The sequence below is a fragment of the Hippoglossus hippoglossus genome, chromosome 2, assembly GCF_009819705.1.
Source record: "Hippoglossus hippoglossus isolate fHipHip1 chromosome 2, fHipHip1.pri, whole genome shotgun sequence".
Lineage (NCBI taxonomy): Eukaryota > Metazoa > Chordata > Actinopteri > Pleuronectiformes > Pleuronectidae > Hippoglossus > Hippoglossus hippoglossus.
Window position 1 is genome coordinate 10,557,328 of NC_047152.1, and position 18,267 is coordinate 10,575,594.

The 18,267-nt window shown below is 48.1% G+C and overlaps 1 protein-coding gene and 1 long non-coding RNA gene across 6 annotated transcripts in view; one reads left to right on the forward strand and one right to left on the reverse strand.

Moving 5' to 3' along the window:
• Positions 1-18,267, forward strand: part of LOC117778006 — a 66,538-nt gene that overhangs the window by 6,950 nt on the left and 41,321 nt on the right. The gene's annotated exons all lie outside the window — the stretch shown is intronic.
• The window catches only part of LOC117777991 (zinc finger protein GLI2-like), a 51,425-nt gene continuing 38,012 nt past the window's right edge, over positions 4,855-18,267 (reverse strand). For 2 of the 4 annotated variants that reach the window (XM_034613162.1, XM_034613133.1), the window contains 11 exons: positions 15,940-16,141; positions 15,665-15,857; positions 15,463-15,573; positions 13,419-13,559; positions 11,595-11,744; positions 10,848-11,012; positions 9,930-10,202; positions 8,236-8,584; positions 5,567-8,136; positions 5,338-5,472; positions 4,855-5,074 (listed from right to left, as the gene is read on the reverse strand). In XM_034613162.1, coding sequence (XP_034469053.1) covers positions 6,140-8,136; positions 8,236-8,584; positions 9,930-10,202; positions 10,848-11,012; positions 11,595-11,744; positions 13,419-13,559; positions 15,463-15,573; positions 15,665-15,857; positions 15,940-16,141 — 3,581 coding nt within the window. In that variant the 3' untranslated portion in view covers positions 4,855-5,074; positions 5,338-5,472; positions 5,567-6,139. Of the gene's footprint in view, positions 5,075-5,337; positions 5,473-5,510; positions 8,137-8,235; positions 8,585-9,929; positions 10,203-10,847; positions 11,013-11,594; positions 11,745-13,418; positions 13,560-15,462; positions 15,574-15,664; positions 15,858-15,939; positions 16,142-18,267 lie in introns of those variants that run through there. The other 2 variants (XM_034613154.1, XM_034613143.1) reach the window with 2 other exon arrangements.

Consider the following 18,267-nt stretch of genomic DNA (forward strand, 5'->3'; position numbering starts at 1 on the left):
ATGATTGAATATGAAGATTTATTAATTTTCTCTATTTGATATAATTACAAATTGAATATTTGACACATTTTTGACGTGTGAAGAAACAAACCTGGACTTTTCTTTTGTTTTCTAACATTTTAAAGACAAAACGAGTCGATAAACCATTAATATCTGTAACTCCAGTATTTGCTGCTGCAGCATCACTGTCAGTGTATTTACACACGGTCACTACAACAGTGTTGTGTTGTTTGTGCGGTTGTGTTGCAGTCGTCCAATCATCAGCGAGGCCTCGGTGTCGTGAACTAATACAACATCCATATTCATGATATGTTCCTATGCAAAATAACATCTGTTTCCAACAAGGTGCCATCTGGTTGAGGGACTCTGGCATTAGTGGCTCATCACAACGTGAAACAACAACAACAGAGAGGCTTTAAAACAGAGTCGTGTCGGTCGTTATCTGTGTGACTCACACACAGACACACACAGACACACACAGAGGACACACTCATTTACACCTCAGGCAGGAAGCCAGTGTTCCTGTACACACACAGAGGTTGAGGCTCCTGCTCAAGAACACTCGGGGAGAATAAGACGGGAATTGAACCTTTGACCTTTTTGAAACAGGACAAACACAGATTTAACCACTTTGTTAACAAATCTGTAGGATTAAAGAAGAGACAAGTCGAGAGAAGAATCTTTTATAGATTTATTTTGCGACCTCCTGACAGGTTTTAAATACTCAATCACATTTCACTTTTCTACTTGAATTAGAAACAAACCAAATCAAATCCTCAGCGTGTCAGCGTCTCTGCAGACTGTCTCTGCTGGACGTGTCGTTAGAGGAGTCTTCGTCCTTTCAGACGTTCTCCCAGTGTCGACCTCAGGATGAGGATTATGCAGGTTGGTTAATATGGAGCAGGCGGTGACACGCGGGGCCCCGGTGCACCGGCGCTGGCTCTTGGCGGAGAGGTGGCCCTATTGAAATGAGGCGGAGCTGCTCCTTAATAATACATTTATCCCTCAGGGGCCACCCGTGAAAAAAAGGTCTGGAAGTGGAGGAATCCTGGTGTCACAGATACATACGAGTCCTGGGCTGGTTTTATTCTGTGGTAATTGTTGTTGTGCAGGTTGAGTTTTGATATTTTCCACCTTTTCATCCACATTTTAAAGTAGAAGTGAGTTTACGTGATCAGATTCTCTCTGGACTCGTATCAGGACGGTTTCCTGCCGTGGGTTCGTCTCTGAGCAGAAACAAATGGAGACAGACAGACTCCTCAGCTGCCACTTTCACCACAAACTTGTGAAATTGATTCATAAATTAATATCCAGCTTCAGGAGGCAGCGGCTGAACCCTGCAGGGAATTTACATATTGGTCTAATAGAAATGAATGAGGCATCAGTGACTGCAGAGCACTATCCATCATCTGCCCTGACACCGGGGGCTGGATCCGCCTTGTTAGACTGTCACATGGGCGATAACGACGCAATAAGAGCCGCGGTAATGTGATGTGGTGTCATCGGCAGGGAGGGGGGGGGCAGGAAGAGGGCGGCGGAGGTCAGAGCGGAGAGTCTCCTTCACGTCAGAGCGTCTGATTGGACCGGGAGAACACACGTGTCGGCCTGGTCGTCACTTTTCATATCGCTATCACCGCAGTAATCGTTTCAACGCCACACGGCGAGGGGGGAGGAGTTCTGCGGTGTCACGGACAACCACAGAAGAAGAAGAGTTCATTTACTTATTCACAAACTGTCTTAAGGTTAAAAACTGTAAATTGTTGGTTTTAAATTACCGGCGATTCCTGAGATGTCGTTATTAAACCCTTAAGACAAAGACATTTAACGGAGGTTTGATATTTGACAGTTTATTAACTTACTTATTGATGGGTCCATCTTCTGCTGCTCGGCCAATGAGCCACATGTTCAAGTGGCCCCTGGTCAGTGACGGGGCCCCGTGGTGCCGTGGTCCAGCTGAAGTCATGTCAGGATTAAACACTGTGTGTGTGTGTGTGTGTGTGTGTGTGTGTGTGTGTGTGTGTGTGTGTTGATGTCGCTGCGTCTGCAGAAGCTCGTGGCTCATAAAGAGTTTCTCAGAGTCTGAGCCCGGGAGACGCCGCAGAACGCAGCGCTCGCTGTAAAACACATTCCTCCGACGCCCTTTAAACGCTCCACAGACGAGGCTGTTTACTGCTCCGCCCCGAGTCCAGCTCGTAAAAGCTCCACAGCCTGAGCTGCTCTGTGGAGGAGCTGCTCTGTGGAAGAGCTGCTCTGTGGACGAGCTGCTCTGTGGACGAGCTGCTCTGTGGAAGAGCTGCTCTGTGGACGAGCTGCTCTGTGGACGAGCTGCTCTGTGGACGAGCTGCTCTGTGGACGAGCTGCTCTGTGGAGGAGACGCTCAGTTTGGGTTCAGCTTCAAATCTGTGCTACACACAGTTGATCTCTTCTTGTGTCTGTTGATTCAATCTAAGGGAGGTTTGATAAAACATATTCATCCAGCTCATATTTTCTGATTTAGTTCAGGAAACACTGAGTGAAGAGTTGTTTCAGAGCTGAGGAGATGACAGATGTTTCATCTCCTCTTCCTCCTGTTGTGGTTTATAGGACCTATACTGCAGCCCGCCACCAGGGGGCGATCCAGAGGCTTTGGCTTCACTTTTGGTTTTGTTGTCCATCTTTTATTTTTTATTGCCTTTGTCTTATTCTCATTTTACCCCTAATTAATGTGTATTTACATTCACGTGTCGCATGTTCACGACAAACTAGAGCTGCTGTCGTTCAGTTTCAGTTTCCTGATGTTTCATGGATCTCGTTTCAGATCCTCCAAGACGATGAGGAGGAGGAGGAGGAGCTGGTTCCCAGTCGCCTGCAGGAGGAGCTGGTTCCCAGTCGCCTGCAGGAGGAGCTGGTTCCCAGTCGCCTGCAGGAGGAACTGGTTCCCAGTCGCCTGCAGGAGGAGCTGGTTCCCAGTCGCCTGCAGGAGGAGCTGGTTCCCAGTCGCCTGCAGGAGGAGCTGTGGTGAGTGAAGGTTTGATTTCCAACCACTAACACGCAGATTCTGACAAACATCATTTCATGGTGTCAAACAGATTTGAGATCTGTACTGATTCTGCTAATTACGTGTGAATCAAAGTTTTCTTAAAATACGTTTTTATAAACTTTCCCTCAACTCGACAACATCAATATTTAGTGTGAGTCTTCGCTGCCTCTTGTTGTTTCTCTGTTAAACACACACGTTAAATCAAATATGAATTTAATCCTCAAACCACAGCAGGAATTTAATTGAGTTGCTTCTGAGATGAAACATGAAAAATGTCCCTTTTTAAAATCCTCCACGTTTCGGTAACACACATTTTCATGACTCTGTTCATTTACGGCTACAATAAGATTTATTGTATGAATGTGTCGGAGCGCTCCGTCCCATCTTTCATCCCCCCCAGTTATCTCCATCAGTAAGTGAAGGAGATGATCTCGGCGAGTCTCCACCTCTTGTTCCGGGCCTGGTTGGATTTCACCGCCCGCGGCTGTTTTCTCTCCCACTTCACATCTCTGACAGAATACGGAATTCCAGTGGCAAAAGCAATCACAACCTCCAGATCAAACGTGTCCTCTGCTGAATTCCCTGACAGACTAAAATCATTTGTTCCTCCCGCTAACGCTCAGCGCTGCGTCGCCGGAACCCCTCGCTGCCTCTCAGCCGCCGTGTTTTATGTGGTTTCAGCAGCTGCGTCCTCTGGGCCGCTCTGTCAGAGCTAATATTGAAGTACACACGAGCTAACTGCAGCAGCAGCGGCCGCTCTGCACGCGTCTCGCCTTTTCCCCTCCTGTTAGCGTCCCGTTTCATCAGCTTCCGACGGAGGATTTACATTATGTCAAGCCCGCTCTCGCCGGCGAGGTAAGACGAGGTCAGGGGAAGTTATTTCAAAGCCGAGCCGAGAGAGGTCGTGCAACGTCTTAAGAATTTGCGGCGCCTCAGTCTGACGCTCGACAAGAAAGGTTTGAGGAAAGTGCGATGTTGGCAGAGGGTGCAGGAGCGCGGCTTCAAAGACAAAAGTTTTGTTGTTGAATTATTGAAGCGATCAACACTCGTGCAGGGAAGCGATCCAGAGACGGATGATGATGATATTTACTCAACGGCAGCCGAACAGGGATGTGTTCAATTCTACCAGAGGGAAATGGTTATTAACGGGAAGGTTTATTTCATGTTCTCGTACTCGCACTTTGAAAGACTCTTAGTGATTTAATCCTGGACCAGAACCAGGACCAGAACCAGGACCAGGATCCTTATGTCTCCAGGAAACTGCTCAAACTGGGTTCAACACAAAAACACACCTGAATATAAGTCAAATAGATTCTGGATGCTCACTGTTAGATTCCTGTTTGTTCCTCTTCATCCTTGGTGACATGTTTTTCACTGTTTATTTCCTGTTTATTTAACGTTCAGATGATATTTCCACATCTTTGTGATGTCATGACATTTCCATGATTCACTTCGAGAGCCTCGTCCGACTTGAGCTCTAACGAATCCAGGTAAAGTGAGAGCAGAGTAATTACACTAATTAAAATAATCCACCTGAATATGTCTCCTTTAAAATAAGTAGTTAATAAAAGTAAAATCGTTTTTTACCCAAACCAGAATCTGAGGAAAAGAGACATTATGGTTTTCCCGTTTTCTACTGACAGTAAATTTTGTTTTACTTATTTTTAAACCATAATCTTTCCCTTTTACAATAAATTAGGAAAACTCCCACGAGGAAAATAGTTTTTTCAACTCAAAACACGAACTTCCTGTAACTTCTTCTGTTTCATCACGTAGTCGATCACTGAAGAATCATCTCATCTCAACAGAAGTATTCAGTTTATTGTGCTGTTGACTTTAAATGACTGAACTGTTCAGATCCTGTTGTGGACAAACTGAAAGGAAAGAATCTGAGTGAAGGACAACGCAAATGATATTTATGTAAAAAAATCAATATTGTATTTTTTTTTTAGAAAAATGTACAAATGATATTTACATATAATCAAGAAACTGGTCCAACAATGTACAAAAGGAAAAGTTTGGATTCTCCCCCCCGGATGCTCGGTGCTCCTCTCGCTGTGGAACACTGACGATCGAGTCTCTGACGCAGACATGTCCCAGTCAATCGAGGACAGGGACTGTAGACCTGGAACCATGAGTCAAACGTCTCTGAGGACAGGGACTGTGAACCTGGAACCATGAGAGTCAAACTACGTCTCAGAGGACAGGGACTGTAGACCTGGAACCATGAGTCAAACGTCTCTGAGGACAGGGACTGTAGACCTGGAACCATGAGAGTCAAACAACGTCTCAGAGGACAGGGACTGTGAACCTGGAACCATGAGAGTCAAACAACGTCTCAGAGGACAGGGACTGTAGACCTGGAACCATGAGAGTCAAACTACGTCTCAGAGGACAGGGACTGTAGACCTGGAACCATGAGTCAAACGTCTCTGAGGACAGGGACTGTAGACCTGGAACCATGAGAGTCAAACTACGTCTCAGTACAGGGACTATAGACCTGGAACCATGAGAGTCAAACTACGTCTCAGTACAGGGACTATAGACCTGGAACCATGAGAGTCAAACTACGTCTCAGAGGACAGGGACTGTAAACCTGACACCATGAGAGTCAAACTACGTCTCAGAGGACGGGGACTGTAGACCTGGAACCATGAGAGTCAAACTACGTCTCAGTACAGGGACTATAGACCTGGAACCATGAGAGTCAAACTACGTCTCAGAGGACAGGGACTGTGAACCTGGAACCATGAGAGTCAAACTACGTCTCAGAGGACAGGGACTAAACCTGGAACCATGAGCTGAAGGAGGAGAGAAGCTGGGATGAGACAAATAAAGCTGAAGTCATTTACAGTGTAAAACAAGTTTCATGTGGATTTCAGACCTGGGGACATTTACACATTTTAAATGTAGTCGTAAGCTTTTGGCTGAGCCAGGCACTTAGTAAACCAACTGCATCCTGTTGTTCACATGTTTTCTACCTAAGGCAAAGAAACAAATATGGCTTTTTAAAAAAAGATAGAAAACGGCCATTTTAAATAAATGAGACTGTACAAGAGTCTTTTTGGCACAGAGTCACTTTTAGTCTGTGGCGGTTGTGCACGTGGACAGAGGACGTTTCTACGGCATCAAGTTCAGGAACTTGTTCTCCTCGGCAAGAGCAGTCAGCAGCGAGCTCATGTCCCCGATGGCCATGTTCCCCGTCCCCGTCGGCACCGAGGGCAGCGTCACCGAGTTCCTGGGCGTCGTCAGGCGAGAGGAACTCCGGGACAGATTCTGGAGCAAACCCGGACTCAGAGTTCCCGACATGACGCTGGAGTGATCCCCGTCGTCCAGCATGCAATCAAAGTCTATCTGCGTCTGCTCCAGGGCTGCGTCACACTCCAGAGTCCTGGACGCCGGGCTTCCACCGGAACCGGGAGATGCTGCATCGTTTTCAAAAGGAGGCACGTTCACCACAGGAGAAACCTGAAGGTCACAATTCCTGTTGGACTCAAACACTTGAATCTGTCCCGTGTAGTACAAAGCGTTGTCATCAGAGAATAATCTGGAAACCACCTCTGGGTTGCTCTGGTTCCTTGTGTGCTGCATCAACTTGGGCCCTGAATGGTGCCTGTGTAGAGGTCTGGGTTCTGTTGGTGGCCTCGGCCGAACGTAGCTCTGGTTCACAGTGTGCAAGGGATTCTGGGAAGTCCTGTTACAGTTCTGCTGATCTGAAATCAGGAAGGGTCCGTCACAGTCCTCAATCTTAACTCTCACAGGCTGAAATCCAGCGTCAGCGAAATGCATGTCGACCGGCTCCTCGTCATCCGGCTCCTGTTTGCAGGTGGAGCCCCCGTCTGCTCCTGCCGTGTTACTGCACCTCGGGTAGGGGGCGTTCCCGTTGTTGTCATAGGGACCGACCCCTTCGCTGAATCGACGCTGAGTGATAATGGCTTCGTTCAGATTGGACGACATCTGGAGTCTCTGCTGCCGGAAGCAGTTTGCTCCTGGTTCAGTGTTCGTCTGCTGGTTGGAGCTCAGATGGTTGTACAGGGATCCAAAGTTGTGGTTTTGCTGGAGGACGGCCAGGTTCCCTCGGACCTGGCCAGAGACCGGGAGGTTGTCCCCGTTGTCCCTCGGTGCTGATGAACACTTCTGTGGTTGCTGCCCTGGACTCACGACGGCCATTCTTCTCTGATAGTACGACTGCTGCGGGAGGTTTCCTTGGAAATGCTGTGGATTGGCCGACGCTCTGCAGTTTGTATCTCCATCGGTGATGAAGTCAGGCAGCGTCAGGTCCTCCTCGCCCGTCTCCATGGTGACGTTCTCAGAAATGCTGGGCGGTCGATGGCTGTACGAGTAGCGCTGGTGACCATCGGACCTCAAGCAGCCGTGCTGGGCTGAACGGTGGCGATCTGCTGCAGGAGGTGGACATGGCTGCACGGTCACTCCCCTGTTCAGGGCCCCTATGCTGTTGTAGCGCTGCAGCTGAGGCTGGTCTGTGGTCACTCGTCTCACAGGGTCACTGGCTCGGCGGGGGATGTGAGACGGAGCCTCGTGGGGCATCAAGCTCCTCGTGTTGTAGCTGCTGTACTGCCTGTAGGGGAGGCCTTTAGGGGTGGGGCGTTCCTGGGGGTCCCCGTAAAGAGCTGTGTGGGTCTTCAGACACATCTGGTCCAAGTATGGAAGAGGGGTAGGTGGTGCACCCCCAGTGGCAGCTGCATATTGCGCCTTGAGGTGGTAGTGCTGGGCTGGGGTCAGGCTGAGGGGGCTGGCTAGCCCCACCCCTCTGTACACGCCTGCTCCTCCGCTGCTTCCCCCACAATGGCTCGTCTGACTGGAGCGCCGCGAGAGGTCGGCGGAGATGGGGTCGTAGGAGTCAGCTGAGCTGAGGTTGCTGGGGCGGTTGGCACTGAACTGTGAGGTTTGGCTGGAGCGGCGGCTGGAGTAGCAGGGGGAGATGCCCGAGGAGCGGCGGCTGAGGGTGTAAACTGAGCTCAGGGTGCTGCAGGTGCTGTCCCGGCGCTCGGACAGGTTTTCCAGTAGCGTTGGTTTTCCAGAGCTCAGCTTACTCAAGCCTGAACCAGGGAAGGACATCGGACCTCCACCCATACTTGGACTCTCCAGGAGGAACCCTGTGAAGGAACAGAGGGAAATGATTGAGAGAAGATTGAGACCAAACCAGAGCCACATGGAGTTTTAACTAGACCTCTTCTGTTATTGTGTCTGCTCACCGCTTGCTGGTATGGGTGGGAGCTTGATGCCGAGGACCGGGGGGGCTGGGTTGTTGGCCCACCGACACGAGTCCCTCACTGTCTTCAGCTTCTCCTTCTTCAGATGCTCCAGGAGCTGACTGGTGCCGAGCTGCTTCCGGAAGTGGAGGCCGACCGCCGCGACTCCGCCAGAGGAATCCTCAAATCCCAAGGACTCCACGAAGGGCAGCTCGTCCAGGGTGCTGAGGTCCCCCAGGCTTCCCCCGCTGTGCGCCGCCATTTCTACTCCACTGTCATTGTTGGTGGCGCTGCCAAGTGGTGATGGTTCGCTGCTACATGATGACTGACCGCCAGGGCTGGACTGATACACCTAAACAAGAGGAGGATGGAGAAGGGAGAGAAGTGATGGATGAAAGCAGAAGAAAGGAAAAGAGAGAGCGGACGATATTTCAGTTTGAGAAAAGACACGACCACTTGTCCTGCAGAAGTATTTTTCTTTACCAGAACAAAAGTGGAGCAGTGGTTAACATGAAGACCAGTGAATCACTGGGTCTTTTATCCTCCCACAGCTTAATTGTAAATAATGAGTGTTTTTTGGGATGGGGTGAGGAGGTGGGGGGTGCACCACAGATTACAGGCTGTCGTAGTCTGTCTGTGAATTAGAAATGTGCAGGATGAAAGACTGCTTGAGCCGGAGCCAGAGCGCCGGGCCGTCGTCACGAGATGTGATCACGTGAAACTCCGATCTGTGGGTTGGAGGCGATTCCAACATTTAGCTGAATAGAGAGATTTTATTTTTACCACCTGGACAAATACTAGTTTACTCATTCATTTTACAAAGACTAAATCAAACTAGTGTCTCTAAACTCTCATGTAAGGATTCACATCTTAACCCTGAGTTGATTTATCACAGACGTTTCTCTAGTTTCAGAACAATCACCCTTGTACAGTGTCTTTCCCTCCGAGTCGACCCCTCCCAGTTTCCTCCTCGTATGTACTCACTGGTAAAAAGCCGTCTTGATCACAGCTTGATAGCTGGCCCTGTTTGCTCAGAGCTCCACAGCCAATTCCCAGTGTTTGAATATTAATCCTGAAGTGGCTTTTATCATGTTCACGCTCTCTGACGGCTGCTTGATCGGTTTAAACTGCCTGTGCACCGGAAGAGTGACGCTCACGCTCTCATGGATGATGTGAGGTTGTGTGTCACAGCGACTAAACTACTACGACTCTTTCCTCGGAGGGATTTTAAAACGGAATTTAACAAAATCCTGCTGCAGCTGAAAACTGGGTTCATAAAGGAACAGTAATCCAGTAACTCAGAGGGCTACACGTGGTTAGAATTTAAATTAAATACATAGAAAAAGGTGTCAAATCTCCAGAAGCTCCTCTAGAGTCAGATAAACTGTGATGTTTGTTCGTTATCTGCAGGAAATTAAACTCCAGTCTCCAGCTGTTGTTCTCTTGGTCTTGTTTTTAATCACGAAGCCAGAACTCTTCTTTTTGGAATGGAACCGGTGTCAAAACAAACTGAAGGATGGTGTAAAATGGTAAAAGGTGACGTAGTAACCACAGCTGATCTCACCTCAACAAGGTCTGTCCGTGAGGAAAGTCAGGGAAGAGAGAAAAATGCACAATCAAGCAGCGAGCAGGAGAAAGATCAAGAGGAGGAGCTGTGACAGTTTCTCCACTGACTGGGGATCAGTAACCCAACTCACCACCGAGTTCTCCGTCTTGATGGATTTCACGTGCAGGTAGTCGTCCATGCCTCTGGGGGAGCCGTTGTCCGACATCGCGTCCTCTCTCTGGATCCTGGGCCCCGTCTCGTTCTCGCCGTTCTCCCTGGGCGCCGGCGGCCTGGGCGGCACGTCGCTGCGCTGCTTCTTGGTGACGTGCGCCTCGGGCCCGTGGACCGTCTTCACGTGCTTCCTGAGGGAGCTGGGGTCGGTGTATCGCTTGGTGCAGCCCGGGATCTTGCACACGTAGGGTTTCTGCAGACGCAAAGAAATACGTCAGATATTCACCTCTCCACTAAATTCCATAGAAACGGGTTCAATGGTTTTTTAGTTTTGCAGACAGACGAACAAATGTCATCATATTTGTCCTTATTTTGTTATTTCATAGAACAACTGGAAGTGATGTTGCTTGAAGATCTGTTCAGAGCGTGAACAACATTTTCAAACATTAATCGAGTCTTGTATTGAGTTAGATTTGGTTAGTGTGTGTGTGTGTGTGTGTGTTGCAGCGGCGGCGGTGAATTCCCACTCCGCTGCCCCGCTGATGGAAAAGCGGCGAGTTTTCTGAAATGCTTCCAGGTTTCATTTTCTCTTCGCCGTCCGCAGGTGGTCCCTCTCTGCGGCGCGGAGGGGGAGCGGCGAGCATGATTCGCCCTAATGCATTGTGGGCCGTCGTGCTCATTATGTCTACACCTCATTATTTACTCTACGTACACTGGGGCACTGAAGCAACACACAAACACCGACACCTGTACGGATCCGCCTGCGCTGCCTAAAACCTCATTATCTCTCTGTAAAGGAAATTTGGGCCGTTCGCCGCCGACGGAGCTGATTTCCTGTCTCTGTTCACAGTTACTCATCCTGACGACCTCAGCTCAGGTGTCAGGACGGCGTCTGTACCTCGTTGGAGTGCGTCCGGTTCTGGTGCTTGGCTCGGTCCGAGGCGTTGGAGAAAGCCTTGTTGCATCCCTCGTGCTCGCAGACGTACGGCTTCTCGCCGGTGTGCGAGCGGAGGTGTGTTTTGAGGTTCTCCAGACGGGAGTAGGCCTTGCAGCAGCCCTCGAACTGAGGAGGAACACAAACAAGTTTCAACGTGTCTCTCAAACATTAATATTGATTCATATTAACAATGGTCACAACAGAATCATTATTTAAAGATGGTGACAAGCTGCAACTAAACCAACAGATAATCTACTTAAACATTTACATGATTATTAGTTTTTTTGCCTTGAACAAGTTTTATTTATTTCATTTAATTACTTACATTTTTGTATCTTTGGATTTCTATGGATCAGTATTACAGTTTAAACATGAATAAGCTAATACTCTATATATCGTGAAGTATTTGTATATAAGGAAGGGACTCAGTTCAGAATATGCAGTATTACTCATATTTTAAACATGGTAGAGGTTTGAACTCCTAATGAAATCTTGAGGGAGAAGAACTCGACATGAAACAGCAGCTCAGAGATTTATGTGTTTTTATAATCGACCATAAGTCGAAGGAGACAGAACTCTTCCATCTTTGTGTGTTTTACCTTCAGTATCTATGGAAACAACTGTGTACATGTGTGGGTGTAAAGAAATGCACACAGTGTTTAGAGAGAGTGAGCCCCCCCCCACCCCGGGGGCCCATCCGTTACCCACCGTGCACTTGTGTGGTTTCTCCCCCGTGTGCCGGCGCATGTGAACCACCAGCATGTACTGGGCTTTGAAGGGCTTCTGCTCCCGAGAACACTCGTCCCAGCGGCACACGAACTCCTTCTTCTCTCCGTGGATGTGGTCGTTATTGATGTGCTGCGGGACGGACACACACAGATGAGTTGTCCACTAAGAGGCCCTCGTGTTGCTCTCACGTCCGTCTTATCAGCGAGCGTCTCGGGGGACGAGAAGAGGGACGGAGCGTCAGAGCTCCACTAATTAGATTCTTTACATCGGCTCGAATCAAAGAGACGGAAGAGATGTGACGGTCTCACTTATTATCGTCTGTTTAAGTTTTATTGTCTTAAAGCAGGAAACTAAATCTGTCAAGGCCTGAAGATTATTAACGTAGAAAAACCTTCTCATGCTTTTTGGTGATAAAATAATATTCAGATCTACTGTAAATCTGCTCGATTGTCAGGTGTCTTAAAATCGGGTTTTTATGATTTGATAGGATGAAGATGTTTCAATCGTTTCCCTCCCTTTTATTCTTTTGATATAAAACATTATATACCTCATAAATCTCCTCATTTCATAGTTTCGGTCCATAATTTTGCCTTAAAACCCTTTTTCTTTGAAGGAATAGTTGAACAAAGAGTAACACTGACATTCTCTCATTCCTTTTCTTTCAGCCAAGAGATGAATCATGACCATAAATCATTAAAACCAGAAAGTCAAAGGACTGTTTACGTTCTTATTACCCCTGAGGATTGTGGGTAGTGTGTTCAGAGAGCTCTTCATCATGTTGTATTTGGGATACAAGAGAGAAGAGAGGAGGAAGTGATGGTTTATGGGAAATGTGGTTCTAATTAGAAATGGAACAATACAGGAATCGCGTCCGAGCGTCAGAATCCCGTGGACGACGAGACGCTGATGTTAAAAGACGCCGCTCGTATCTGTAACCAGAGGTGAGGCGGCGCTGACGAGAGTTTCCTCCCTGGAATCTGAGTCTAATGAATGACGGACAGCAGCTACCTCCCCCCCCCCCCCCCCCCCCCCCCCCCCCAGACCCTCACTAATCCCCCTCTTTTCTCTCCGTGCTCCAGTGGAAACGTGGAATGCTTAAGACCCTTTTAACCAAGACTCTGCTTGTTGTGATGAGGGGAAACCCACGATGTTCGGAGGTCTGATCGTCACGAAGACGACAGAACGGAAACTTTACAACATGTTTCTGCAACAACCACATGGAGACGGGAGAATTCAGAGTTTCCTGATCAGTTTAGTAGAATCTCAGACGTGTGGAACAGTAGTTTCATCTCGACTCGGGTTCACCGACGAGTTTATTCTTTATTCTAGTTGTTTTAAACTCCAGGAGAAAAGCTTGGAAGTTGATCTTAAGATTCAGTCGACCTCATTTTTTAGGGTTATAATTAAAAATGCGTTTTCTCACAGCCTTGGCTTTGTGAGGGGGCGTGTCCGGTTCACAGCTAGACGTGCATTATTCAAATGTCGGGGGGGGGGGAGTTTAAGTCGGACTACTGACGAGTAAAGTTTACCACAGACTTTGGTCCTTTTAACTCTGCAGAGGTTTTAGGTTTACGCTAAAAATCTGAGGAAAGAAACACTGAACAAACATTAAATTAAAAGTCTGAATAAAAGTCTAAACTGCACATTTAGAAAAAGCCAGATCCCCAGATTGCATCGCCTCAATCCTCCATGTTGAATAACTACAGAGCTCAAACAATCCGGTTTCAGGAACCAACCCTTCCTGAAGTCAGCCCTGCTCTTTCTGCCAGTTTCAGGTGATATGATGATGAACGTGTCTCTTACGTGCACCAGCTGCTCCTGCGTGTCGAACTCCTTGCTGCAGCCCTCCCAGTGGCAGTTGGTCTCGTAAACGGCCTCTGGCTCCTGTTTGCAGTCGTCTCGGTCCGCGTCGTCCTTCAGGTCCAACGAGCTGCCGTGCTGGTTCTGTGGAGGCAGCATATGTTCACCTGGTCTGACGCACGCTATTACTTTCACTCGCGTTAATTTCTCTCGTTAATTTTCCATTTTCTGCAGTTCTCCTGCTCTGAGGTGGAGTTTGCAGCGAGCACACGTGGAACCGTTTACAGCCTCCAGCTGTTAGGAATCACATTCGAATGTTTTACCTCCTGAACACCAGGGACGGTAAATTACAGACACAATCCCATCATGCAACAGTGAAGTTAAAGAGGCTGGAATCACAGTTGTTTTGACAACTTCTGCCACAAATACACACACGTGATTTCTGTTTAGAGCTTCAGCTTGTGATTAGGCAGCGTGAGCCCGAACCAACCAAACACAAAAGTACCACAACGTGAACTCTGTGAGGGCGTGACCACACTGGAGGTCAGGCTGCAGGGGCGGGTCTCCGTCAACAGGTGGCAGCACTTCTACTACAGCTGTGAGACGCCAAGAATCTCTCCACACGTGTGATACAAAACAAAACACCTTCGTGTGCTAATGAGGCGTCACACAAACTGTAACATCAAATCTGATGTGAGTCTTAAACCTCGTTTTCCAAAACACGTCCAACTTAAAAAAATGTTCCCAAGAAAAGAAAAGTGTAATTTGAAGTTTTTAAATTTAACAAAAAGTCCCCAAATCCTTTTAATGTTGTTAGTTTTCATTTTCAGCAATTATCTCGCATTCAATAATTTTATTATAAGAATTAGTTTTTTAAACAGTCCACTGAAGTTCCACTCCTCCCAATTTTCCATTTTCCAATAAAACATCTTCTCAGACTAGAAAACAGATTCAATTTTCCAACATTTGACAATTTTCAAAAGAATCCTAATTTTTAAATAATGTGATTATTTACTTCAAAGATTTACTCTTTTTAAAACGTCCTATCTTTCCAAAAATATCCACACGTTTAAATACTGTGATTACTTTTCTAAAATAGTCAGAACTTTCCAAAATGTCTTTTTGTAAAATAACCGAACTTTGAAAGTTTGCTCTTTTAAATAATTTAAGTCCTGATTCATTTCCCAGATTCTGTCCTGACTTTTCACTTTTATTACTTTCCCACAAACGTCCCAACTTCCTAAAAAGTCCTCTCTTTCTTTCCAGAATAAAATTCTGCGACGACTGAAATCTGCTGGTTTTTAAAACGTGCTCATGTCCAAACCTCCGCTTGTCCTCAGGGAGACGGTTGTTAAAAAGTGCACGTGCATGTTTTAGGAATCTGACACATGGCTCGTCCCAGCCCGGTTCCCGTACGCCTCCACACACACACACACACACACACACACACACACACACACACACACACACACACACACACACACACACACACACACACTCTTATACACAACATGCTGACTGCAGCATGTTTGTCGCTGCCCCACACACACACTATCTTCATCAATTCTGCCGGCCCCCAGACGCCGCCGCGCTCCGCCGTCCCCATGCATCAAGCCCGGACCTGCCTCGCTACCGGAGAGCAGCCGCAGATTTGTCAAAGGAAGAGAAAAAGGCTCCTCAGATGACAATAAAGCTCGGCCAATATTTCATGAAAATGAAGTGCCGTGGCACAGTTTACAGTGGAGAGGGGGGGGGGGGGGGCCCCAAATGAATGGATGCAAAGCTCTTATCATGTGGACTTTTTCTTTATCTCAGACATATTTTACAAGGGGGTCGGGGGGGGGGGGCTCCCTGGGGCCACGGGGCGGGACTCAAACTACAGCACGAAATAAAGACGTTAAAACGCACAGGAGCTCGTCACAGAGAGAAACTGATTCTTTACACACGTGATGCTAAAGAGTTTTAACTTTAACAAACTGTCTCTGCTTCCTCAGAGAGTCGAGCTTTAGAGACGCTGCACAGACCGGGTGGTTGTGAGTTCTCTTACCGGGGAACACGGGGACAAAGGCCTCAGTCCCTCTGCCTCGCTCTTGACCTTTGACCTCTTGGTGATCATGGGGTCGACCGTGCTGCTGACGGCCGAGTCGCTGCCGTGGTTCTGAGGATTGTACAGAGAAAGAATAATAATGTTTTAATGACTTTAATGCTAACGATTTAAAAAGAATCTGATCTCTCATTCACGTGTTTACCTTTGACATCAGGTCGTTGTGGTGGACGGACGCCGACAGCGAGGACAGGCCCAGGCCCGGCTGGCGGCTGGAGAAGGCGGGCGGCGGCTGGATGAGGGGCGGAGTGTGTCCGAAGGCGCTGAGGCCTCGCTGCTGGGAGAGGAGGTGCTGGTAGGCCATGGGGTTGATGGGATGAGGGAAGGGGAAGGACGGACTGCGAGGAGAAAACATGGCGATGAGGTTCAGATCATCATTTCTAAGCGTGTGGGTTGATGCTGCGTCTGCAGGTGAGTTACCTGAGTCCTCCCACCGACAGGTGACCGTACGAGCTGCTGGCCGCCGAGCTGGAGCGAGAGTTGTTGATGTACGCCACCAGGGAGTTGGGCGAGGTGCGGATCATCGTCTGCAGGTCGATGCTGGCGTCTGACAGCGGCGAGATGGACAGAGCTCTCTTCCTGCTCAGCCGGGGCGTCAGTCTGGGGCTGGAGAACCGGGACACTGTGGACGCAGGTGAGTTCAAAGGTCACTCTGGGGGTTTGAAGAACTATACGATAACACAGTTCTCTGAGATCAGAGTCATAAAACTTTTTAATTGAAGGATCGGCGTCGTGTGGCTTCACTTGATTTCCTGCCTCCTCCCTCCAGAAGCCTCCTGCTGAGTATTAAACCTGATCACATCAGACTCTCAGTCCTAAAGAATGATTCCTGAAATCTAAACGGCCACTCGTCTCCCTCCTTCCTCCCGTCGGCCCGCGTCCCCTCGCTCGGGCTATTTCAGGATAAAGCGTTGAGGAGGGAGAGCGCTCGCTCCAGCCGGGAGCGGCGTGATTGATGCCGCCGCAGCCTCGCCGCGACGCTGCAACCCCACGGACACGGGACGAGCCTATCAATAAGTGCTGAAGATTGATTCCCAGCGAATACAGTAAACAGTTTGTTCAGGGTGATGGAGGCGGAGAGGATGTTGTTAAATACTCTGAAGTCTGGAGTCACAGCAGCTTCAGGTCGGAACACGGCCCAGTGACACACATTTCAAACTTAACTCCTGCTCCCAGTCGGTGAGATAAGATAAGTTAATATAAGATAAGATAAGATAAGCAGCTGTTTTCATTTAAATCTCAGCAAACAAGTGAACATCTGTAAAAGTCCTTAGATTCAGAATTAGGATTTTGACAAAGAAGAACAAAGCTGGTCGCTGAACGAGAGCTGAGAGAATTTAAATCTGTATTCTAAGAAAAACAAGAAGTTTTAAGTTTAAAAACAATTCTTCCACATTAAGCACCCGACCTTCAAACCCTCTTCCTTTCGCCCTTGAGCAAGATGATGCACTGGACCCAACAGTTGAGTTTGTTTTTACTCCTTAAACGTGTGAAACTCGGTGGATCTGTGTCTGACATCTGCCCACATGTGCGACCCCATTAAGATCCAGACATAACTAATCAATCTCCCACGATAATGCCCCAGAATCTCCTCCGATAAGCATCGGCCGGTGGGTCGGACTTCACCGTGTTAAATGAGGGCAATTTACACACGATTGATTTCACTGCGAGGAAACGTATGCAGAGCGACGGGATCGATCCTCAGCTCTGAGATGGAAATTCTTCTTCCAGCGATGGAACGGTTCCAAGGCTCCAAACTGATCAGTTATTCTAGAAAAGATCCAGAAACACTCAGAACTCCTGAATGAGACGTGTGGAAATCTTCTGTTTCGAGTTTAAAATGATGCGAAACAAAGAAAAGCAGCAAATCCTCTCGTTTGAGAAGCTGGAGTTTGTGTTTTTGCTCAATAAGTAAAATAAACCGATAATCTATTAGCAGAATTGTTGGTTTTTGCCAATTAATACTCAATCCTTTGTCTTGTTTCCTTGATAATTAAGACGTTGTAATGTGTTTTCTGTTCTGTGCAGCTGGTAGAATGATCGTCTCTCAATCTAAAGCCGTCCTGCTTCCTCCTCGGTCTTTGTTTTGCTGCTTTGGAAAACATTTAGTCCGTCGAGTGTTTTCAGGCACAAAACTAGAAACGCTGGTGTTTTCCTTTTTAAAAGCTCTTTGACTGAGAGAGTTTCTGTTTCCGAAAAGCAGCTGTGACTTCGTTTGAACCTGAAACCGTCCGATTGCTCTCAGTTCAGTTACACACAGACCACAGTGGAGAGACACACACACACACACACACACACACACACACACACACACACCGAACACACACTCACACACTGAACACACACACACACACACTCAGTCTAAATCACTCCACACACACTCTTCTCCGTCCCATCCAGGCCTCCCAGTGGCGGCTGCTGCTATAAATTACAATAGTGGCGCTGGCGGGGGGGGGGGGGGGGGGGTCGACCCAGGCTTTTCCATTGGTCCATTTATCAGGGGAAGTGGCACATTAATAAACACATCTCCCCAGAGGTGAGAGGAAGTAACAGAGATGAATACGTCTGCCAGTCCTGAACGGCTTCATCCAATCAGCTTTCAAATAAAAAAACACCTGATCCTCTACACCTGCCCCCCCCGCCCCCGCCCCCAACATCAGCCACCACCCGCCTGTCCCCCGCCGCCGCCGCCGCCGTCAGCATCAAACCGAGCCCCGTCTCCACTCTACCTGGTTAAATGTGCAAATT